Genomic DNA, 26,239 nt, shown 5'->3' on the forward strand with positions numbered 1-26,239 from the left:
ACGGGGCCAAAAGTTGGAATAACTGTTTTAATACAGCTATTGCAAGCTATTATCAAACGTTAATGCATAAATTAAGTTTAAAGAGCCACTGAACTCCGATTGGTGTGTTTTTTTCTGTTGCTCGTTAGAAAGATGAGATTTCAGTCTTGGAAGTGTGTTCCTGACCGATTCTGCATTTGGTTAATGACGTTGGTCTCCCATGAGACACTGCAGGTGCAGAAGCCCATTTCACTTCCTCATAATCTCCAGAATAAATCTAAGAACTCAAATCTTTCATTCATTTTTACGTTTATGCCAATGATGTTTTAGTGGTGAAATTTTACATTAAGGTATTTGGTGCAGTATTTCTCAAGTAAATAATGTGTTGTCTTATGTAAACAAAGTTGGAGTTGCTGGGTAGTTCTGCCTCACTGTCTATGCTATTGGATAGACAGCAATCACTGCAGCTGTTCACACCATGTTAGTGGGAAAATGGCCAAATCGCCAAATCAAATCAAAACCCAACCTTCATTTACATGTACAGAAGTTCCAAACTCTATTTTAGATGAGACTGACTTCATGACCAAAATGATCCTATTTACAAGTTGTAGTCAATTTTGACACTAACCGTTTCGGACTCATATCGATGCCACATAGTTTTCAAAGGGATTCATTGCTTTTTGAAGGCAGTTGCTCTTTAATATAGATGTATTTGGCTTTGACATCAAGAGCACATTTGTCTTTTTTTTTTGTTCTCTCTCAATCAGCAGACCTAACTAAATTAGGACGAGAAATCCAAGTGGGCGGACTATCCAGCTCCAGCCAATTAATTCATTAAACAATGTCAAGACAAGGAAGTCACTAAGGAGCCATAGAAACCATAAGTTAACAAACTGCTTCCTCGAGGACAAGAGATGAACGAACTACTTCCTCCTCGAGGACTAGAGATGAATAAACTGCTTCCTCCTCGAGGATTAGAGATGAACAAACTGCTTCCTCCTCGAGGACTAGAGATGAACAAACTGCTTCCTCCTCGAGGACTAGAGATGAATAAACTGCTTCCTCCTCGAGGACTAGAGATGAATAAACTGCTTCCTCCTCGAGGAGTAGAGATGAACAAACTGCTTCCTCCTAGAGGATTAGAGATGAATAAACTGCTTCCTCCTCGAGGACTAGAGATGAATAAACTGCTTCCTCCTCGAGGAGTAGAGATGAACAAACTGCCTCCTCCTCGAGGATTAGAGATGAACAAACTGCTTCCTCCTCGAGGACTAGAGATGAACAAACTGCCTCCTCCTCGAGGACTAGATTAACAAATGTGGAGAAAGTATGGATTGTTTGATATACTGATGCAGACGGGCAGGCCATAAGACAGAAAGATAAACGGGCAGACAGAAAAGTAGGCCGATAGACAGATCGAGCGACAGAGTAGCTTCTCTACTCTATACGTCTCTCTAGAGTGACATACAGGTTAGTTTCTCCACTCTATACGTCTCTCTAGAGTGACATACAGGTTAGTTTCTCCACTCTATACGTCTCTCTAGAGTGACATACAGGTTAGTTTCTCCACTCTATACGTCTTTATAGGCCGGCAGACATGTTAGTTTATCTACTCTATACATCTCTATAGGCCGATAGACAGGTTAGTTTCTCTACACATCACTATAGAGTGACAGACTGGTTAGTTTCTCTACTCTATACATCTCTATAGGCCGATAGACAGGTTAGTTTCTCTACACATCACTATAGAGCGACAGACTGGTTAGTTTCTCTACACATCACTATAGAGCGACAGACTGGTTAGTTTCTCTACACATCACTATAGAGTGACAGACTGGTTCGTTTCTCTACACATCACTATAGAGTGACAGACGGGTTAGTTTATCTACTCTATACATCTCTATAGGCCGATAGACAGGTTAGTTTCTCTACACATCACTATAGAGTGACAGACGGGTTAGTTTCTCTACACATCACTATAGAGTGACAGACTGGTTAGTTTCTCTACACATCACTATAGAGTGACAGACTGGTTAGTTTCTCTACACATCACTATAGAGTGACAGACAGGTTAGTTTCTCTACACATCACTATAGAGCGACAGACAGGTTAGTTTCTCTACACATCACTATAGAGCGACAGACAGGTTAGTTTCTCTACACATCACTATAGAGTGACAGACAGGTTAGTTTCTCTACACATCACTATAGAGTGACAGACTGGTTAGTTTCTCTACACATCACTATAGAGTGACAGACTGGTTAGTTTCTCTTCACATCACTATAGAGCGACAGACTGGTTAGTTTCTCTACACATCACTATAGAGTGACAGACGGGTTAGTTTCTCTACACATCACTATAGAGTGACAGACGGGTTAGTTTCTCTACACATCACTATAGAGTGACAGACTGGTTAGTTTCTCTTCACATCACTATAGAGTGACAGACTGGTTAGTTTCTCTTCACATCACTATAGAGCGACAGACTGGTTAGTTTCTCTACACATCACTATAGAGTGACAGACGGGTTAGTTTCTCTACACATCTCTATAGAGTGACAGACTGGTTAGTTTCTCTACACATCACTATAGAGTGACAGACTGGTTAGTTTCTCTTCACATCACTATAGAGCGACAGACTGGTTAGTTTCTCTACACATCACTATAGAGTGACAGACGGGTTAGTTTATCTACACATCACTATAGAGTGACAGACGGGTTAGTTTCTCTACACATCACTATAGAGTGACAGACGGGTTAGTTTCTCTACACATCACTATAGAGCGACAGACTGGTTAGTTTCTCTACACATCACTATAGAGTGACAGACGGGTTAGTTTCTCTACACATCTCTATAGGCCGATAGACAGGGTAGTTTCTCTACACATCACTATAGAGTGACAGACTGGTTAGTTTCTCTACACATCACTATAGAGTGACAGACTGGTTAGTTTCTCTACACATCACTATAGAGTGACAGACTGGTTAGTTTCTCTTCACATCACTATAGAGCGACAGACTGGTTAGTTTCTCTACACATCACTATAGAGTGACAGACTGGTTAGTTTCTCTACACATCACTATAGAGTGACAGACTGGTTAGTTTCTCTTCACATCACTATAGAGCGACAGACTGGTTAGTTTCTCTACACATCACTATAGAGTGACAGACGGGTTAGTTTCTCTACACATCACTATAGAGTGACAGACGGGTTAGTTTCTCTACACATCACTATAGAGTGACAGACTGGTTAGTTTCTCTACACATCACTATAGAGTGACAGACTGGTTAGTTTCTCTACACATCACTATAGAGCGACAGACTGGTTAGTTTCTCTACACATCACTATAGAGTGACAGACTGGTTCGTTTCTCTACACATCACTATAGAGTGACAGATGGGTTAGTTTATCTACTCTATACATCTCTATAGGCCGATAGACAGGTTAGTTTCTCTACACATCACTATAGAGTGACAGACGGGTTAGTTTATCTACTCTATACATCTCTATAGGCCGATAGACAGGTTAGTTTCTCTACACATCACTATAGAGTGACAGACGGGTTAGTTTCTCTACACATCACTATAGAGTGACAGACTGGTTAGTTTCTCTACACATCACTATAGAGTGACAGACTGGTTAGTTTCTCTACACATCACTATAGAGTGACAGACAGGTTAGTTTCTCTACACATCACTATAGAGCGACAGACAGGTTAGTTTCTCTACACATCACTATAGAGCGACAGACAGGTTAGTTTCTCTACACATCACTATAGAGTGACAGACAGGTTAGTTTCTCTACACATCACTATAGAGTGACAGACTGGTTAGTTTCTCTACACATCACTATAGAGTGACAGACTGGTTAGTTTCTCTTCACATCACTATAGAGCGACAGACTGGTTAGTTTCTCTACACATCACTATAGAGTGACAGACGGGTTAGTTTCTCTACACATCACTATAGAGTGACAGACGGGTTAGTTTCTCTACACATCACTATAGAGTGACAGACTGGTTAGTTTCTCTACACATCACTATAGAGTGACAGACTGGTTAGTTTCTCTTCACATCACTATAGAGTGACAGACTGGTTAGTTTCTCTTCACATCACTATAGAGCGACAGACTGGTTAGTTTCTCTACACATCACTATAGAGTGACAGACGGGTTAGTTTCTCTACACATCTCTATAGAGTGACAGACTGGTTAGTTTCTCTACACATCACTATAGAGTGACAGACTGGTTAGTTTCTCTTCACATCACTATAGAGCGACAGACTGGTTAGTTTCTCTACACATCACTATAGAGTGACAGACGGGTTAGTTTATCTACACATCACTATAGAGTGACAGACGGGTTAGTTTCTCTACACATCACTATAGAGTGACAGACGGGTTAGTTTCTCTACACATCACTATAGAGCGACAGACTGGTTAGTTTCTCTACACATCACTATAGAGTGACAGACGGGTTAGTTTCTCTACACATCTCTATAGGCCGATAGACAGGGTAGTTTCTCTACACATCACTATAGAGTGACAGACTGGTTAGTTTCTCTACACATCACTATAGAGTGACAGACTGGTTAGTTTCTCTACACATCACTATAGAGTGACAGACTGGTTAGTTTCTCTACACATCACTAGAGTGACAGACTGGTTAGTTTCTCTACACATCACTATAGAGTGACAGACTGGTTAGTTTCTCTACACATCACTATAGAGTGACAGACGGGTTAGTTTCTCTACACATCTCTATAGAGTGACAGACTGGTTAGTTTCTCTACACATCACTATAGAGTGACAGACTGGTTAGTTTCTCTTCACATCACTATAGAGCGACAGACTGGTTAGTTTCTCTACACATCACTATAGAGTGACAGACTGGTTAGTTTCTCTACACATCACTATAGAGTGACAGACTGGTTAGTTTCTCTACACATCACTATAGAGTGACAGACTGGTTAGTTTCTCTACACATCACTAGAGTGACAGACTGGTTAGTTTCTCTACACATCACTATAGAGTGACAGACTGGTTAGTTTCTCTACACATCACTATAGAGTGACAGACGGGTTAGTTTCTCTACACATCTCTATAGAGTGACAGACTGGTTAGTTTCTCTACACATCACTATAGAGTGACAGACTGGTTAGTTTCTCTTCACATCACTATAGAGCGACAGACTGGTTAGTTTCTCTACACATCACTATAGAGTGACAGACGGGTTAGTTTATCTACACATCACTATAGAGTGACAGACGGGTTAGTTTCTCTACACATCACTATAGAGCGACAGACTGGTTAGTTTCTCTACACATCACTATAGAGTGACAGACGGGTTAGTTTCTCTACACATCTCTATAGGCCGATAGACAGGGTAGTTTCTCTACACATCACTATAGAGTGACAGACTGGTTAGTTTCTCTACACATCACTATAGAGTGACAGACTGGTTAGTTTCTCTACACATCACTAGAGTGACAGACTGGTTAGTTTCTCTACACATCACTATAGAGCGACAGACATGTTAGTTTATCTACTCTATACGTCTCTATAGGCCGATAGACAGGTTAGTTTCTCTACACATCACTATAGAGTGACAGACATGTTAGTTTCTCTACTCTATATGTCTCTATAGGCCGATAGACAGGTTAGTTTCTCTACACATCACTATAGAGTGACAGACGGGTTAGTTTCTCTACACGGGGCCAGCTCTCCCGCTATCTCTCTCAGAATGACCTTCTTGATCCATATCAGTCAGGTTTCAAGACTAGTCATTCAACTGAGACTGCTCTTCTCTGTATCACGGAGGCGCTCCGCACTGCTAAAGCTAACTCTCTCTCCTCTGCTCTCATCCTTCTAGACCTATCGGCTGCCTTCGATACTGTGAACCATCAGATCCCCCTCTCCACCCTCTCCGAGTTGGGCATCTCCGGCGCGGCCCACGCTTGGATTGCGTCCTACCTGACAGGTCGCTCCTACCAGGTGGCGTGGCGAGAATCCGTCTCCACACCACGTGCTCTCACCACTGGTGTCCCCCAGGGCTCTGTTCTAGGCCCTCTCCTATTCTCGCTATACACCAAGTCACTTGGCTCTGTCATAACCTCACATGGTCTCTCCTATCATTGCTATGCAGACGACACACAATTAATCTTCTCCTTTCCCCCTTCTGATGACCAGGTGGCGAATCGCATCTCTGCATGTCTGGCAGACATATCAGTGTGGATGACGGATCACCACCTCAAGCTGAACCTCGGCAAGACGGAGCTGCTCTTCCTCCCGGGGAAGGACTGCCCGTTCCATGATCTCGCCATCACGGTTGACAACTCCATTGTGTCCTCCTCCCAGAGCGCTAAGAACCTTGGCGTGATCCTGGACAACACCCTGTCGTTCTCAACTAACATCAAGGCGGTGGCCCGTTCCTGTAGGTTCATGCTCTACAACATCCGCAGAGTACGACCCTGCCTCACACAGGAAGCGGCGCAGGTCCTAATCCAGGCACTTGTCATCTCCCGTCTGGATTACTGCAACTCGCTGTTGGCTGGGCTCCCTGCCTGTGCCATTAAACCCCTACAACTCATCCAGAACGCCGCAGCCCGTCTGGTGTTCAACCTTCCCAAGTTCTCTCACGTCACCCCGCTCCTCCGCTCCCTCCACTGGCTTCCAGTTGAAGCTCGCATCCGCTACAAGACCATGGTGCTTGCCTACGGAGCTGTGAGGGGAACGGCACCTCAGTACCTCCAGGCTCTGATCAGGCCCTACACCCAAACAAGGGCACTGCGTTCATCCACCTCTGGCCTGCTCGCCTCCCTACCACTGAGGAAGTACAGTTCCCGCTCAGCCCAGTCAAAACTGTTCGCTGCTCTGGCCCCCAATGGTGGAACAAACTCCCTCACGACGCCAGGACAGCGGAGTCAATCACCACCTTCCGGAGACACCTGAAACCCCACCTCTTTAAGGAATACCTAGGATAGGATAAAGTAATCCCTCTCACCCCCTCCCCTGAAAAGATTTAGATGCACTACTGTTCCACTGGAGGTCATAAGGTGAATGCACCAATTTGTAAGTCGCTCTGGATAAGAGCGTCTGCTAAATGACTTAAATGTAAATGTAAATGTAATGCTCTACAACATCCGCAGAGTACGACCCTGCCTCACACAGGAAGCGGCGCAGGTCCTAATCCAGGCACTTGTCATCTCCCGTCTGGATTACTGCAACTCGCTGTTGGCTGGGCTCCCTGCCTGTGCCATTAAACCCCTACAACTCATCCAGAACGCCGCAGCCCGTCTGGTGTTCAACCTTCCCAAGTTCTCTCACGTCACCCCGCTCCTCCGCTCTCTCCACTGGCTTCCAGTTGAAGCTCGCATCCGCTACAAGACCATGGTGCTTGCCTACGGAGCTGTGAGGGGAACGGCACCTCAGTACCTCCAGGCTCTGATCAGGCCCTACACCCAAACAAGGGCACTGCGTTCATCCACCTCTGGCCTGCTCGCCTCCCTACCACTGAGGAAGTACAGTTCCCGCTCAGCCCAGTCAAAACTGTTCGCTGCTCTGGCCCCCCAATGGTGGAACAAACTCCCTCACGACGCCTGGACAGCGGAGTCAATCACCACCTTCCGGAGACACCTGAAACCCCACCTCTTTAAGGAATACCTAGGATAGGATAAAGTAATCCCTCTCACCCCCCTTAAAATATTTAGATGCACTACTGTTCCACTGGATGTCATAAGGTGAATGCACCAATTTGTAAGTCGCTCTGGATAAGAGCGTCTGCTAAATGACTTAAATGTAAACTTAAATGTACATCACTATAGAGTGACAGACATGTTAGTTTCTCTACTCTATACGTCTCTATAGGCCGATAGACAGGTTAGTTTCTCTACACATCACTATAGAGCGACAGACGGATGAGTTTCTCTACACCACTATAGAGCGACAGACAGGTTAGTTTCTCTACACATCACTATAGAGTGACAGACTGGTTAGTTTCTCTACTCTATACATCTCTATAGGCCGATAGACAGGTTAGTTTCTCTACACATCACTATAGAGCGACAGACGGGTTAGTTTCTCTACACATCACTATAGAGCGACAGACTGGTTAGTTTCTCTACACATCACTATAGAGTGACAGACGGGTTAGTTTATCTACTCTATACATCTCTATAGGCCGATAGACAGGTTAGTTTCTCTACACATCACTATAGAGTGACAGACGGGTTAGTTTCTCTACTCGTCTCTATAGAGCGACAGATGGGTTAGTTTCTCTACTCGTCTCTATAGAGCGACAGATGGGTTAGTTTCTCTACTCGTCTCTATAGAGCGACAGATGGGTTAGTTTCTCTACTCGTCTCTATAGAGCGACACGGGTTAGTTTCTCTACTCGTTTCTATAGAGCGACACGGGTTAGTTTCTCTATACGTCTCTATCTCTACAGGGACATGCTGTAGCCATCCTCCTAACTGGGGACATTGGCCTGATACCATGGTCAGTCACTGACACACTGGGGATAGTGGGGACACTAGGGCGACATCCAGGTTTTCGTGACAGAGCACTGTGGACATTCCAGCTGACATCCAGACCATGCAGTAAATCAAGTTGGTGTAGGATACTTCTCATGGGGATTGTCACCCAGAATACCTGGACCATCTGTCACTCAGACAGGCAGTTCCACTGTAACTGCGTCACACACAGGCGTTTCAGAAGGTCTTAGAATATGTATCAGCAGCACATGCTTAGGAAGACATCTACTGTAGGTAACTTTATGATCATAGATGGAATTAGTTAAATGATGTAAAGTACAATGAGAAAGTTACATTCTATGTAATGACATTGTATCCAAGCATACTTGGTCTCTGCAATGACTTCATTATTGTCTGTCTTTTTTGTGTGTGTGCCAGGAAACCTTGCATTGAAGTCCTTCTTTTACAAAATCAAACAAGCCAACTATCAATTCCGTTCTGGGATCAATCTGGGATTGATGCACTTTCCCCAGCCACCTGTAGGGGCCAGTATTCTCCCTCTGCCCTGGCCCTGTCCAGGGCCCATACCATTACCCTCCACTTCAATGCACCAGTCATGCACCACAGCTCCAATAAGCAGCTGCCCCATATACATTTCCTCTTCCTGTTCTCATGTTCAAATATATTAGAGCGGATCACACGCCCCATTGACTCCCCGCTCCGCTCTGATCAACTGTGCTCTGGGGATCAAGGAGCCGTTTAGAGGTACAAAAGCCTTTGCTTTAGGGAGCAGGGCTATCTGACTATCAGTCAGAAGACACTGAGCAGTTTTTTCAATCCCATCGTCACTCTGAGAGAAGTAGGAGGAACTATGGACTTGCCGTTTGGCTTTGTTCGGGAACTCTATAACTTTTTTTTTCTGAAAACTGCATATTTGTAAAGCGAGACTAGGTCGGTGGTAGACAGACTTACTCGTTGAAGACGAGGTCGGGGGCGAAGTAGAGCATCTGTCCGTTGGTGTGTTTGTAGGACCTCCAGCTGAGACTGAAGGAGGACAGACACATCCAAGAGTACTGGATCAGGGTGATTTGGTCCTCTATGGGCAGGCCCCGGAAACCTGGGAGAGAGAGAGGACCATTATTGATGTGATATGTTCCTGCATGTTTGATTTGGCAATGAAAGTCCCTGACGTCCACTGTTAATGAAGGCTATTGAATTGGATCGAAGGGGGCTGATGGGAAGGGACACGGTGAGAGGTAGTGAGTCTTAAATTGAGTACAGTAGTGAATGCAGGACCAGTGACATACCTAGAGAGACACAGGTACAACAACCCATGAGGCATTCACCCAGTCTTTCCTCTCTCTCTGTCTTGTGTGTGTGTGTGTACGCATATGGCAAGGTGCCTAGCAGCACCAATATTTGTTCAGACATGAACAAACCACTGCAGAGTATTTGCCCGGTGTTGTGTTGTTTTACACAAAATCCCCCAAGGCTTCTAATTATTGGCCTTGTTGTCTATGTGGGCCCTTAAAAAGACAGGCGGGAAAGTTGCCAATCTCTCACTCTGACTTTATACAGAGCATTACATATGAACTCTTCCTCATTCTATAATGCAGAGTCCCAACGAGGATGCCAATGCTGCAACTGAAAGTGACTGATCAGAGCTTAGGTACTATTCCAGGCTTTGCATGTCAGTCGTCAGCCATGCAGCCGCTGCCAAGCCCGCGATGTGTCACGGTATCAATTCATTGTTGAATTAGTGTGTGGGTTGTATTGCTGGCTACGCCTGTGGCTTTTTTTAAAAGGACTCAAAGCTCTTGATTCAAATAACCGGCTTACTGTATGTCAATGGTGCTCCCTGGAAGAATCTATAGCTGGGTCTAAGATGCTTATTAAAAGATTAACTTTTGGGTCGCCCATCAAAGTGCTTGAAGACTGAAGACACTCAACAAGTCAATAGTGTTTACAGTGACTACAGTACAGGATGCTGCACACAGCATATACTAGGCTTCCTGTGTACTGTGGCACTGGGCTGTCCAGACCAAGGCTTGTATATAGTCTACAGCAGCCATGTAGCGCAAAGCAGTCTGCCTTATTAGTGCGAGTCTTTTGGAGTTGAGTTTCTGAGCTTCTATTAGCAGAGCTAAGTCCAAATGTAAACTGAATGCAATGGAACTTTCAAAGTCAGAGAGAGTCTCAGAGAGCGGGAGAGAGAGGGACAGGGGAGAGAGAGGGACAGGGGAGAGAGAGGGACAGGGGAGAGAGAGAGGGACAGGGGAGAGAGAGGGACAGGGGAGAGAGGGGGACAGGGGAGAGAGAGAGAGAGAGGGACAGGGGATAGAGAGGGACAGGGGAGAGAGAGGGACAGGGGAGAGAGAGGGACAGGGGAGAGAGAGGGACAGGGGAGAGAGAGAGAGAGAGGGACAGGGGAGAGAGAGGGGCTGGTTTCCACCTACTGTGTCTGTCTTTCTATTTATATGTCCGGATACGGCAAGCAGACACCCTGGAAGAGGTATCAAATATTTGCAATACAGCGAATTAAACAGCATCAAAGAGGTACCTGTGACTGTAAGCCTGTAAGGCATCTTTTGAATATTTCACCAACGGACAGTTTTTAGGAACTTACTCACCTCTTTAAAAAAACAAATGGTATATTAAAGTACAATTTAGCATAAACAAGTTCGATTTACATTATTTATAAAAGGCTGATGAATGTAAATTAGCTCCGTTTCCAAATCTTAAATCTTGATTACATTTTTGCTTTAAATAGGATGCTATCGCTAATCTCATTAACGCATTGCAGAATCATTTCCTAACGAGATCGGGAAAATTTCTGCCGGATATATTCAGAAGACACAAATGTTAATAATACCACACCATGTCAAAATATGCCTGGAGTATAAAATACATGATAGTGATTTCTCCTAACAGCCAATACGCCCACTCAAGAGATTTACCCATGTCTCTGCCCCCAAGCATTTAGAATGGAATGGGATCAAGTTGACTCTAGACATTTATCTGTTTCCGATGTCCCCTTCAAAGACATTACTGTATAGGAAAGGAAGATAACCCACTCTTCCTTAAATCCGTACCGCCCAATCCCATCCAAAACCCCCATGTCTGTCTAACCTGGAAGTAGTTTGGCCTCCACCAAAGCCATCAAAGATATTAGAAATAAAAGGAAGATACTGTATCTCACTCTAACCTGGAAGTACTTTGGCCCACTTGACCACGCGGATCATCTGTTTCCCAGCCAGCTGGTTGAGGCTGGACAGCAGGTGGTCGGTGGTGTCAGGCTGGGTGTTGTCGTAGCCCGCAAACACCACCTCTGGCTCAATCAGCTCCAACACGCTGCAGATGGAGGGGGGCAGGTAGGGGGTCACCAGCCCACCTCCAGGGCCGTGGGGCACCAGGGCATTAGTGGGGCTGGTGCTCAGCTCCTTCTCTCCCGAGGACAAGTACCCCCCTCCACCTCCAGATCCAGGGCACGTCTGCCCCCCCTCCTTGGTGGAGGTCGAGTCTTCGTTCACACCCTTCAGCTTGCCTAGCTTCTTAGACTTCCGCGCTGTAGGGAGGAAGAGAGAATGACGCTCCAACTTAAAAGTACAACTTACCATGATGTTTCTGCATTGTGAAGTTTCAAAATGTTCTGTTGACAGGAGAGCATGTAAAGTGTACGTACTGAAGTAACTACAAATATTCAAGCTGAATTTGAGCTTAACTTTGTTTGGCAATTGTTGGACTTTTGGAAGCTAAGTGTCATTTTGACCATTCCACAAGGCAGTGCACAATTGGCCCAGCATTGTCAGGGTTAGGGGAGAGTGTGGCTAGGGTAGGCCGTCATTGTAAAATAAGAATTTGTTCTTAACTGACTTGCCTAGTTAAATAAAGGTTAAATAAAATATTCTATCGGCACTTTTGTCAGATGCAGTAGTGCTCAAGATATCCTAACAGAAGTGTTTTCTGCCTCTCCAGGGACATTGTAACTTTGAGGGAAAGTATGTTAGGAAGTGAATCTGGATTTGGAGACTGTCCACCTTTGACAAAGTACAGTAAGGAAAACATTTGTTCTGTATATTGCAATAGCGGTAAAACGGAAAACCTTTCTTGCTGTATAAGCAAGTCTATTTTGGTTCCCTGGCAGTATCCAAACTCTGTATCACACGTTAATATTGGCCTGCAAACTGTACTTGGCTGTGGATTCTGTAATGATACAGAACATCTCAAAGTAGCAGCAATTTGACTCCACACAATAACCCTCAACTTTGTTGTTTTTACGGTTCTACAACATATTTCTCATGAACCCGCCTATGATCAGACTAGGAATCTGATTGGCCGCTCATCAATAATAGCCGTTAGTCCTAGAAAGCTCCCATTTCCTTGGAATAGGGTGTTATTTCGGATGCATCGGTTCAGATTTAGGATATCTGGCATTTATGATTCCGTACCTCCGAGATTCATCCCGGCTTGGAGACACTTCCGTACTCGACAGGCCGGACAGTTTTTCCTCCGGATCTTATCGATGATACAGTCATTTCTTCCGGCACACAGGTAGTTGTGCTGGCCTTAACACACACACAGACAGGAAGACAGGAAGTTTAATAGTGAGCCAAACGCTGAGAGACAAGACAGCAGGAAGCTGAAACATATGGAGGACAATAGGATAACTTACAGATGTAGGATATTAATTTGATCACCCTATTGCAGGAAAATGTTGTGTACTTAACGTTTAAAAATTCTTCTGAAGTTATTTAGACTTTGACACTTCAGACTTGATTTTCCCTTATGAACAACTTCAACCGCTTCAAAAATGTCCACTAATTATCATCAACATAATCGTTGACATATCCTGTTAGCGGGATTATTTTCCTGCTGTAGCAAACTGGCTCAAATTAAGATCCTACATCTGTACTCAAATGCATTGGAGTGTTTCCATAATATACTGTAACAACCTCAAATTCCAAGAAATCTTGATACCTTAAGCCATTCTTGTACACAGACATATACAGTACATATACTGAGGACTTCCTCAACTGGCCAGTATGGTCTCGTGATATGAATACTACATCATAGAAACGTAGGCTTTAGAATTGACTGTACATAACATCAAATGGGATTATTCCACTAGAACTATAAATAGTCACTAATGGTGTTTCTGTATGGTACATGGGTACTATATCTAAACACTAGAGTGTGGCTGGCTGAGGCATCGGTTGTGTGTGTGCGCACCCCATTTATGCGTGTGTGTGTCCGTGTGTCGGTCTCTCTCTGACTAGTGCCTGGGCTGCTCCAGTCTCTGACAGTGATGCTAACAGGCAGAGAATCCCCCTCTTCCTCCCTGCCTAGCCCACAGCTAAACCAAATGATCTCCTGTTTCAGAGAGCCAGCTTCCGCGCCACTGGACCAGCACTGTACCTCTCCTCCTCCTCTTCCTCTCCTCTATTCACCCCTCTTCTTTTCCTCTCTACACGTCCGCCAACCTCAGAGTACCACACGCGCCCACACACACATTCGTTCCTCAGGCCAGGGACGGCCAGCTTAGCGTGCCTCCACTGCTCCACGGAAGCTACACAAACACCGTGATTGTCACACACACACACACACACACACACACACACACACACACACACACACACACACACACTGACCCGAGCTATGGCCCAAAAACCTTCACTATGGTATGTCACAGCCACAGGAAGTGGCCAAGCAAGATGCACAGAGTACAGCCAGAAAACAGGATACAGTGACATAGTTCATTACATTTCATCTGATGTTGACAAAGTCGGAGTGTCTACGTAAGTGGGGGTGTGCGTACGTGCCACAGGAGGTTGGTGGGACCTTAATTGGGGAGGACAGGCTCGTGGTAATGGCTGCAGCGGAATCAGTGGAATGGTATCAAACACATGGTTTCCAGGTGTTTGATGCCGTTCCATTTGCTCCAGTTCAGCCATTATTATGAGCCGTCCTCCCCTCGGCAAGCTCCACTGGTACATGCATGTGTGTTTCTGTGTGAGAGTGCCTACTGTACGTGCGTACCTGCATGCATACTCGTTTCTGAGCATGTGTGTGGGAGTGTTGGCATGCAAGCGTATTGCTGCATTGGCCTTCTGTGTGCATGCATGCATGACTGTGCGTCAATGTACAGTATGTGTGACCATACCGTGTGTGTGTGTGTGTGTGTGTGTGTGTGAAGCTGCACAGTGTGTGTGTAGTCTGATCTCTGCCAGGGGAAAGTGGAGGGGAGGGGGGAGAGGAGATAGGAGAAGAGAGTGGAAGGGAGGAGAGGCAGCAGCTGTAGCTAGGTCTAGCTCCCTCCAGTCCTCCACTATTTCTGTCTATATCACATGACTCTTACATAAGCCCATTTTTCTTGCTCTAAAAAACAGTAAACTGCGACACAGGAAACGCACAACGCTAACCCCACCCCCCCTCCTGCCCTCTTCCCGCCCCCTCACTGGATGGTTCAGACTCTGAAAAAAGGAAAACTTGTCTTGGAGCCCTTCTATCCAGTGTCCAGCTCATTCCCATGAATCCTGTTAATCATGGTCAGAAAGTTACACACTCCAAATGGTGTTTGTACATGTACAGTATTTTGTTTGTTCCTGTATGTATTGGTGGGTGAGTGTGGATTTTATGTTTCTCAACATTTACAAAAGGTGTGTTTGCTGATAAGTGATGAATCCCTTTTCCAGGGATTTTGCTCCGTACACTTTATATGAACCGGACAAATATTGTTTATCCTCATCGGCTCTACAGAGAATCTATTTGTTCACATAATTAGAAACTCAACTTACTACAACAGATTTCCCCATTTCCAGATTCATCACCTAGTCCACTATAATAAATATGAAGATGGCTGCCGTCTAATCGGCTCTTAACCAACCATGCTATTTTGTTACTAACTTGTTTTGTACATAATGTTGCTGGTACTGTCTCTTATGACCGAAAAGTGCTTTTGGACATCTGAACTGCGATTACTCACCTCAGATTAGAGAAAGAGTTTTTCTTGAGTCGGACAGGAGGGAGATACTACAGACACCCGACCAGGCCCAGCTTTGGCTGGAGAAGGAAACTGAGATTTCGCGGAAAAGATCAGGGTGCCTTGTGAAGATCAGGCAAGGAGTGGCTAATCTGCCTTTGCCTTCCATCCTGCCAACTAATGTTCAATCGCTGGGGAAAAAATGGGACGAACTGAAAGCACGTTTATCCTACCAACGGGACATTAAAAACTGTAATATCTTATGTTTCACAGAGTCGTGGCTGAACGACGACATTAAGAATATACAGCTGGTGGGTTACACACTCTATCGACAGGATTTAACAGCAGTCTCTGGTAAGACAAGGGGCGGGAGCCTATGCATATATGTAAACAACAGCTGGTGCATGATATTTAAGGAAGTATCAAGGTTTTACTCGCCTGAGGTAGAGTATCTCATGATGTAGACCTGTAGACCTCACTATTTACCTACAGAGTTTTCATCTGTATTTGTTGTAGCTGTCTACATACCACCACAGACCGATGCTGGCAAGAAAACCGCACTCAATGAGCTGTGTACCGCCATAAGCTAACAGGAAAACGCTCATCCAGAGGCGGAGCTCCTAGTGGCCAGGGACTTTAATGCAGGGAAACTGAAATCAGTTTTACCTCATTTCTATCAGCATGATAAATGTGCAACCAGAGGGAGAAAAAAAAATCTAGACCCCTTTACTCCACACACAGAGATGTGTACAAAGCTCTCCCTCACCCTCCATTTGGCAAATCTGACCATAATTGAATCCTCCTGATTCCTGCTTACAAGCAAAAAGCATGAAGCACCAGTGATTCGGTTAAAAAAAAGTGGGCCGACGAAGCAGATGCTAAACTACAGGACTGTTTTGCTAGCACAGACTGGAATATGTTCTGGGATTCTTCCGATGGCATTGAGTACACCACATCAGTCACTGGCTTTATCAATAAGTTCATCAAGGACGTCGTCCCCACAGTGCCTGTATGTACATACCCCAACCAGAAGCCATGGATTACATGCAACATTCGCACAGAGCTAAAGGGTAGAGCTGCCATTTTCAAGGAGCGGATACTCTAACTCTGAAGCTTATAAGAAATCCCGCTATGCCCTCTGACGAACCATCAAACAGGCAAAGCGTCAATACAGGACTAAGATCGAATCGTACTACACCGGCTCTGACACACGGATGTGGCAGGGCTTGCAAACTATTACAGACTACAAAGGGAAGCACAGCTGAGAGCTGCCCAGTGGCATGAGCCTATCAGACAAGCTAAAGAACTTATATGCTCTCTTCGAGGCAAGTAACACTGAAACATGCATGAGAGCACCAGCTGTACCGAAAGACTGTGTGATCATGCTCTCAGTAGCCAATGTGAGTAAGACCTTTAAACAGGTCAACATTCACAAGGCTGCAGGGCCAGACGGATTACCAGGACGTGTACTCCGAGCATGCGCTGACCAACTGGCAAGTGTCTTCACTGACATTTTCAACCATAGTCCCTGTTCGCAAGAACACTAAGGTAACCTGCCTAAATGACTACCGACCCGTAGCACTCACGTCTGTAGCCATGAAATGCTTTGAAAGGCTGGTCATGGGTCACATCAACAACATTGTCCCAGAAACGCTAGACCCACTCCAATTTGCATACCGCACCAACAGATCCACAGATGATGCAAACTTTATTTCACTCCACACTGCCCTTTCGCACATGGACAAAAGGAACACATATGTGAGAATGCTATTCATTGACTACAGCTCAGCGTTCAACACCATAGTGCCCTCAAAGCTCATCACTAAGCTAAGGACCCTGGGACTAAACACCTCCCTCTGCAACTGGATCCTAAACTTGCTGACAGGCCGCCCCCAGGTGGTAAGGGTAGGTAACAACCTATCCGCCACGCTGATCCTCAACACAGTGCCCCTCAGGGGTGCGTGCCCAGTCCCCTCCTGTACTCCCTGTTCACTCATGACTGCACTGCCAGGCACGACTCCAACACCATCATTAAGCTGATGACACAACAGTGGTAGGCCTGATCACCGACAATGATGAGACAGCCTATAGAGAAGAGGTCAGAGACTTGATCGTGTGGTGCTGGGACAACAACCTTTCCCTCAATGTGATCAAGACAAAGGAGATGATTGTGGACTACAGGAAAAGGAGGACCGAGCACGCCCCCATTATCATCGACGGGGCTGTAGTGGAGCAGGTTGAGAGCTTCAAGTTCCTTGGTGTCCACATCACCAACAAACTAACATAGTCCAAGCACACCAAGACAGTTGTGAAGAGGGCACGACAAAACCTATTCCCCCTCAGGAGACTGAAAAGATTCGGCATGGGTCCTCAGATCCTCAAAAGGTTCCACAGCTGCACCATCGAGTATCCTGACTGATTGCATCACTGCCTGGTATGGCAACTGCTTGGCCCCCGACCGCAAGGCACTACAGAGGGTAGTGCGCACGGCGCAGTACATCACCGGGGCCAAGCTTCCTGCCATCCAGGACCTCTATACCAGGCAGTGTCAGAGGAAGACCCTAAAAATTGTCAGACTCCAGCCACCCTAGTCATAGACTGTTCTTTCTGCTACTGCACGACAAGTGGTTCTGGAGCACCAAGTCTAGGTCCAAGAGCCTTCTAAACAGCTTCTACCCCCAAGCCATAAGACTCCTGAACATGTAATCAAACGGCTACTCAGACCATTTGCATTGCCCCCCCCCCCTCTTCTACGCTGCTGCTACTCTGTTACTATCTATGCATAGTCACTTTAATAACTCTACCTCCATGTACATATTACCTCAATACCGGTGTCCCAGCACATTGATTCTGTACCGGTACCCCCTGTATATAGCCCCGCTATTGTTATTTACTGCTGCTCTTCAATTATTTGTTATTCTTATCTCTTACTTTTTTTGGTCTTTAAAAAACTGCATTGTTGGTTAAGGGTTTGTAAGTAAGCAATTCACTGTAAGGTCTACTGTTGTATTCGGCACATGTGACAAATACAAATTGATTTGATTTAATCCAAGAAACCATTGCCTCTATTTGTACTCCATAGAAGCATTCCTAGAATGTGAATGTGCACTGATGGACATGGTGGACCATTATTACATCATAATGTTTTCATATACCATGGAACAGATCAAATCAACATTATACTTTTTATAATGATACCAAAAACACATTTTGTACATAGTTTCCTTCCTATAATACTATACTTTAATACAATATAAAATCTCCTGCAATCATCGTAAAAGGGCTACGGCTACATTACTACTGTAAGTGCTCAACCAGCTCCAGTAGAGAGAACTCCATTACATTACATGGCAACCGAGGGAGTTCCTGAACGGACTCCATTGATGTCTCTTTTTCGCTGCATTTGTGACATCAACATCTGGCAACCGGCCTATGAGCGGACCCTGTCTGTCAACTGGAGCATAAAACCGCTATGGGGATATTACTATGTGGGGAATACTATGTCTCCCTATGGGAGACCCTTTTGAACAACTCTTTATTTATTTTTTTTGGCCCGGGGGTTGCCAGATACTGAGAATGTCCTTGAAAGAAGAGTCTGAGAGGCCCATGTCCTTCACAGATTCAGGTTTAGGCCATACAGTATTGCAGCCTTTAAGCAGTTCCTATTTAAATAGTCTGAACTTGAGACCGTGGCTCGTGTTTCGTGGTCATAGGTTGTCTGATATCTGTCCCGCATTGAGTGAAGAGGCGTTGTCTAAGACACTTGTGTCATTAGGCTAGGCTATATTTAGTGTTTACCGAGCGTCACACGCACACACGACGACAACAACAGAGAGCCTGCCAGTGGTATGTCTATTCAAGCCAGGCAATGTCTTCAACCACACATCCAACACATTTGACATAGGCCACCTTGGCTGCATACAGCTGTGTAACGACTGTTGTTGTTGGATTAAGGCAGTCTGCTCCTAAATGGCTTTCACCAGATAAAAAAAACTCAACGCTGGAGAATTTAACACAGGCTCAGAATGAAAAGCACTCATTTGTTTTCAATGACGACGTCTGTCGGAGTGGTATTTTTCATTAGAAGTTCTCAACACGTTCCTATTAGATTCATGGTACACCTTGAGGAAGTCATTCAAACACACACACTCTATACATTTTGTATTCAAAGAGAGGGAATAGGCACCCATCAACCAAGTTGATCTGGGTTTCCAATCTACTCCCCTATTATCTCAAACGTCTGTTATTTTACCCCAGGCTCACATCCTTACATGTCTCCATGGTCATTATTCTCTCACCGGGACATTCTAATGTGGTTTTATTTCAACATGAAGGTATAGTCTATATCAAGTCCCCATTCTAATGTGGTTTTATTTCAACATGAAGGTATAGTCCCCATTCTAATATTTCAACATGTCCAAGTCCATTCTAATGTGGTTTTATTTCAACATGAAGGTATAGTCTATATCATGTCCCCATTCTAATGTGGTTTTATTTCAACATGAAGGTATAGTCTATATCATGTCCCCATTCTAATGAGGCTTTATTTCAACATGAAGGTATAGTCTATATCATGTCCCCATTCTAATGAGGCTTTATTTCAACATGAAGGTATAGTCTATATCAAGTCCCCATTCTAATGAGGCTTTATTTCAACATGAAGGTATAGTCCCCATTCTTTAACCTACCTCTCCATCCTCCCCTCTCACATACACATGTAGTGGCCGATGTTCTCTTGGACCTCCATCATTTGATTTATTAGGGTCCCCATTAGTCAACGCCAGTGGTGACAGCTAGTCTTACTGGGGTCCAACACATAGCGAAAAAGACATTACAGACAAAATACTTTACAATTGACATTTAAAAACATGAACATGAAAGACTATATATTTGATTTCTATTCGGAAGGAAGGAGCAGCGTTCTTTTATAGAGCGGTTTTGAAAATGAACATTTCCGGCAGCGGGCCAAAACAAACGTGACTTCTCTTCCAAATAAAACAAATCAGAAAGTGCTTCATTACCTGTTTCTGGGGCTAATAGTTACACATATACAACCCTCTTGGATTTCCCAACTGCCCTGTCTGTCACAGCAGTGTGCGCATGATTTACTGATTTTATAAAGTCACTGACCTGACTCACCGCCTATCCTAAAGGTTAACCCAGTAACCACGGCAACCACATCCGCCCCTACAGGTTGAACTTCCCGCTTTACCACGACAACCACAGTGCTTAGTCACTCTAAAGGAATTATACCATTTGTGATGCAATAATTCAACAGTCTATGTAATGACATGCAATACTGTAGGTGTAGGATAATTGGCACACCTGCATATTTAGCATAATATAGACCTACGCAATTTGATCTGGCTTGGTGTAGTAGGTACAGTCATACAACTTTAATTTCAGTCATAACACGCACAGAAAAAAACATTTTCTTCAAAAACGTTCTGCAAAGCACACCCACCCACATACACTTACCCCCACACCACAACTGTATCAACACTGCTCCTGCGCATATCAACCACAAACCAATGAGCCAGTGATAACATTGATAAAGCCCATCTGATTGGCCTGGCGGTGTTATTTGGTTAAACACTTAAGGTGTATCCTACCCAGCGACCCAGTGCTCGGAACCCTCTTTGCATTGATGTCAAAGAACAAAGGTATCAGCTTGGAAGAGGAAGTAGATGGGTGGTAATTGAGGCCTTTAGTGCCGCGGGGCAACGAGGGCATGAGTGGCTCCACACACACACACACACATATCTACATGGGTCATCTCAGGTCAGGTTGAGTTAAGGACACAGAGGAAACACGGAGGGACCGGTCGGTCTGTTGGCTAGATATTAACTGGCACTCACGGTTACGATACATCCGCAGAGCACTGCCATAGGTCTATTATACAATGGACTAGGACTGCTACTAAGACTACTGCCTACTATTCATCTAAACTGCAAAAATACTACAATGAACCAATTAATAGTAACTGGCAACCGCTGATACGGTAGGCTCATTTGGGTCTGGAGCTGGACAAGTTGAAGACCAGCCGTAGGCCTACATCCACGTAGCACTGTTTAAAAGGCCTATACAATAAACCAGGACTGCTACTAAGGTGACTAGCATTCAGAGCATAGACAATAGTTGAATGAACCTTGGGTAACCCTGGTACTTGGCCTACTTACTCATGTTGCTAAACCAATTACTATAATCTGCAAAAAAATATATAGTATTCAGGCCTAGTGTTTTATCAATGCATCATCCACAGCTGTTGTTGCCTGCAACATTTAATTAATACAACTGTGGTGTGAAAGGGTTCGGCTTCCATTAAATGACACAATTACTTTTAATTATCTAGCATAATTACTAGAGGCTTAAGGAAATTCTACACCCTCAGTCAGTCACTGTCTGGTCTTGTTCACTAATTACGTTGACAGTCGTTAATGGGGTCAAGGGGAGGGCACTGTCGTCATGGATTATATAGGTGTCTATAGGCTCTAATACAGGTGCATGATCAAAAACTGCTTTCACTGGGTGTTTTGGTAACTTGAATTTCTCGTGGCCAGACTAGGTAAATATAAATGTTACGAGCATCTGACCTACAGTAATTAGGCGAGATTTTAGTTCTGGGTTTACCGGGATTAAGGTAACCTTAACGAAGTGGGTCAAACACAAACTAAGAGGTGGTCTTAATGACTTCCTGTTAGTTTATGTAACGTTGTTAGTATGGATTAGATTGCTATAATTCCTGCTTTGATACAATCCATGATTGCTTACTTCACCTTACGTTAAAGGGACAAGTGGTGTTCATTGTATGGTACAACTTGGATAAATATGCAATTTTGGAACACCATGCTTATTGTTATTCTGCATATAGCATGACTAATTCATATAAAATATATCAGAGTAGTCAAAGGACATCACATCTCTATAAAATGTGAAAATGCATATAGCGTGACTGTAATAAATATACATTACATCAATGTATGTTTACTGTAAGTCTGATAGAAGGACATGTATGCCATTCGTCTGAGAGGGACTGAGACGGGGACTGAGTCTAATAAATGGCTGCCCAGCTGTCAGTAAAAATATAAACCATCTGATTGGAGCACGGACCTGCCAGTCAAAATATAAACCATCTGATTGGAGCACGGACCTGCCAGTCAACTCATAAACAGTACCATTCGTGTCCTCAGATGAACTTTTCAACTGATGCCCGAAGAGAGACAGAGAGAAAGAATGAGAGGGAGAACTTTACATCAGTGTAATGCTAACCATCCCTGTGCCACATACTGTAATAATATACACAGATAGCCTGTAACACGGTTGAACGGGTTCACAGTAGACCTTTGAGTTCAATAAAGTCAAAGCCAGTAAAGTAATAAGTCAAGGAATAAAGGAACTGTACTGAATATTATTAAACGGAACGGTATGCCAAACCACTGATGACATGTGAATAATAAGCTAGCAGCACTCAACAGTTAGTCTTACAGACCAGAAAGGGGATGTGTCCCAAATGGCACCCTATTTATTATAGTGCACTAGTTCTGACCAGAGCCCCACGCACTGTTTAGGAAATAGGGTGCCGTTTGAGACGCATTCCAGAGCAGCAGTCCACATGGAGTGGTTTACAGAGCCCAGCTGTCTTGTATCAACACACTGTCTCTGGGATGACTTCAGGGATAGGGGAGGGGTAAGGGAGGGGATGGGTAGTGGATGGGAGGCTTTAGGGGAGGGGGTAGTAGAGACTAGTTCAATATGTGAAGATGCTTCGCTTGGAAAGGTACTATATCCACACTGGGATAGGGTAGGGATAAGGGAGGGGGTAGTAGAGACCCTTGGCTTGGAAAGGTACTGTATCCACACTGGGATAGGGTAGGGATAAGGGAGGGGGTAGTAGAGACCCTTGGCTAGGAAAGGTACTATATCCACACTGGGGTAGGGATAAGGGAGGGGGTAGTAGAGACCCTTGGCTAGGAAAGGTACTATATCCACACTGGGATAGGGTAGGGATAAGGGAGGGGGTAGTAGAGACCCTTGGCTAGGAAAGGTACTGTATCCACACTGGCATAGGGTAGGGATAAGGGAGGGGGTAGTAGAGACCCTTGGCTAGGAAAGGTACTATATCCACACTGGGGTAGGGATAAGGGAGGGGGTAGTAGAGACTCTTGGCTAGGAAAGGTACTATATCCACACTGGGATAGAGTAGGGATAAGGGAGGGGGTAGTAGAGACCCTTGGCTAGGAAAGGTACTGTATCCACACTGGGATAGGGTAGGGATAAGGGAGGGGGTAGTAGAGACCCTTGGCTAGGAAAGGTACTGTATCCACACTGGGATAGGGTAGGGATAAGGGAGGGGGTAGTAGAGACCCTTGGCTAGGAAAGGTACTATATTCACACTTTTCTAACCGCTTTTATATACATTGTCAATTCAAGTCACGTACAAAACCAAATTCCTACGTGAGGTAACAGAGACTACAGTAAGCCTGAACAGTTAGTTTTGTAGGTACTGTATGAGGTGAAACAACGACCAACAAGGCTCAGAAATGAATGATAATTTGTCTACAACTTTATAGGAGATAATGATTCTACAGCAATACCTCTGGGTGTTATTCATAAGCCCCCGTAACCCTTTCCATTTAGCAACAGCTGCTAAGCTCAATAAATGATGCCTTGTGCTCAGCTACACAGAGAAGGCTATTTGTCATATCACCTAAATGTATATAAAAAGACAAACGAACGAGTATTAAAATGCATACACCGTTATTCTCTAAATTACGATGGAATATTTATTCATTGAAATGAGAGATCTTTAAGGGAACAGTTAGTGGGCGAACATTTCCATAATGAATTAAACATCATCCGGTTTCAGTCTGGTGGGAGGCAACATGGAGTGGAAAGGGACGACTGTACAACTTAATGCATTCAAAGAGAGGTGTGGGTGGGGGGCTGCCCTAATTGACAACCATGTCATCAGTACCTGGGGAACAGTGGGTTAACGACCTTGCTCAGGGGCAGAACGACATATTTTTGACCTTGTCAGCTCGGGGATTCGATCCAGCAACCTTTCAGTTACTTGGCCCAAGAGGTGTATATACTGTATATGAGAAGTTCCATTGAGATCAGAGTGGTATACTGTTCAGCTGACCACAGTTTAAAGCTACACTTACCAAACCACCAAAAACTACCATTCACACAAACCCAGTCCATACCTAGTATACGTCTAACCCAAAATGATAACCTGAATTATAGATTATATTCCAGTTCCTTCCACTACTCACAGTGGTCCTTTGTACAGTATCACCTAATCCTATGGTTATTGCCAAAGCCTCACAAAGAGATCTGAGACCAGCCTATAGACTACTCGACTTTGTCATTGAGAGGAAGTGGCCCCTCCCTAGTACACAGGATTTTACTGTGAGCTGACGATGAATAAAGAATACTAACTAGCTGTGGGTTGTAAATGGGTCTGAGAATCTGAGTCTGTAACTGGGTCTAATGGGCGGAGGCAGTAGGAGGCCGTCGTGCCTGTGAGGCAGCTGGGGGGCTCCTTGACAGAAATTAAACATGGATTATTTCTCCCGTTGTATTGACGTTGTTCTGCAGTCTCCTCTCATAGCTCATTATCAGACTCACAGAGGCCAGGTTTTTCACATTGAGGAAGAGGAAGAGAGAGGACGAGGGGAAGGAGGAGAGAGGGGGAGGAGGAGAACTAGAACGTCTCCTCACGTCCTACTTACACCTCTCCGGAGCTCGGTGCTGACACATCACTTTAGTTTTCTTTCTCTCGCTCTTGTTCCCTCTCTCTCGCTTACTTTCTCTCTCAGCTCCTCCTCTCTGCATCTGTCTGTCTCCCCCCTCTCGCTCTCTCTCTCTCATTATTTCTGTCTGCCTCATTCTCTCACTCCCCTCCCTTCTATGTCTGTTTCTCTGCCCTCTGCCTCTCTTCTGCAATTCCCCTGTCTTTTTCTCCTACTCTCATTCTATACCCTACCTCTCTTTCCCTCCCCCGTTTCTTTCCTGCCCACCTCTATATTTCTTTCCCTCCCCCTCTACCTCTCATCCTCTCTCCCCCACCCTTCCCCTCATAGCAGCTATGCTGATGTCAGGTAAGGTATGCGCTAGCTGGGCTCACTGCACACATCACAAAGGACACACATACTACAGTAAGAGAGAGAGTGATGGCCTACAATACCTGACAGTACCAGTTTAGATGTGACACAATCTTCTCCTTAAGTCATTTTAAGTAGTAGGATACTTGTCCGGACGCTTATAAGAAATCTCGCTACACCCTCTGACGAACCATTAAACAGGCAACGCTTCAATACAGGACTAAGATCGAATCCTACTACACCTCTCTGATGCTCATCAGATGTGGCAGGTCTTGCAAACTATCCCGGATTACGAAGAGAAACCCAGCCGCCAGTTGCCCAGTGACGCGAGCCTACGAGCTAAATTCCTTCTATGTTCGCTACGAGGCTAGCAACACTGAACCATGCATGAGAGCACCAGCTGTTCCGGATGGCTGTGTGATCATGCTCTCCGTAGTCTATGTGAGTAAGACCTTTAAACAGGTTAACATTCACAGACGGATTACCAGGACTCAGAGCATGCTGGCAAGTGTCTTCCCTGATATTTTCAACCTCTCCCTGACCCAGTCTGTAATGCCTACATGTTTCAAGCAGACCACCATAGTCTCTGTGCCTAGATGGCCGAGGTAACCTGTCTAAATTACTATCACCCTGTAGCACTCACATCTGTAGCCATGAAATGCTTTGAAAGGCCGGTCATGGCTCACATCAACACCATCATCCCAAAC

The 26,239-nt window shown here is 44.8% G+C and overlaps 1 protein-coding gene across 5 annotated transcripts in view; it reads right to left on the minus strand.

Annotated features, from left to right (window-relative positions):
• LOC115145597 (mineralocorticoid receptor-like) overlaps positions 1–26,239 on the minus strand; it is a 102,962-nt gene that overhangs the window by 17,775 nt on the left and 58,948 nt on the right. For 4 of the 5 annotated variants that reach the window (XM_065003908.1, XM_065003909.1, XM_065003906.1 and 1 more), the window contains exons 4-6: positions 12,896–13,012; positions 11,653–12,012; positions 9,420–9,564 (exon numbers count right to left, since the gene is read on the minus strand). In XM_065003908.1, coding sequence (XP_064859980.1) covers positions 9,420–9,564; positions 11,653–12,012; positions 12,896–13,012 — 622 coding nt within the window. Of the gene's footprint in view, positions 1–9,415; positions 9,565–11,652; positions 12,013–12,895; positions 13,013–26,239 lie in introns of those variants that run through there. The other variant, XM_065003910.1, reaches the window with a different exon arrangement.

The sequence above is a fragment of the Oncorhynchus nerka genome, linkage group LG18 (genome assembly GCF_034236695.1).
Source record: "Oncorhynchus nerka isolate Pitt River linkage group LG18, Oner_Uvic_2.0, whole genome shotgun sequence".
NCBI lineage: Eukaryota > Metazoa > Chordata > Actinopteri > Salmoniformes > Salmonidae > Oncorhynchus > Oncorhynchus nerka.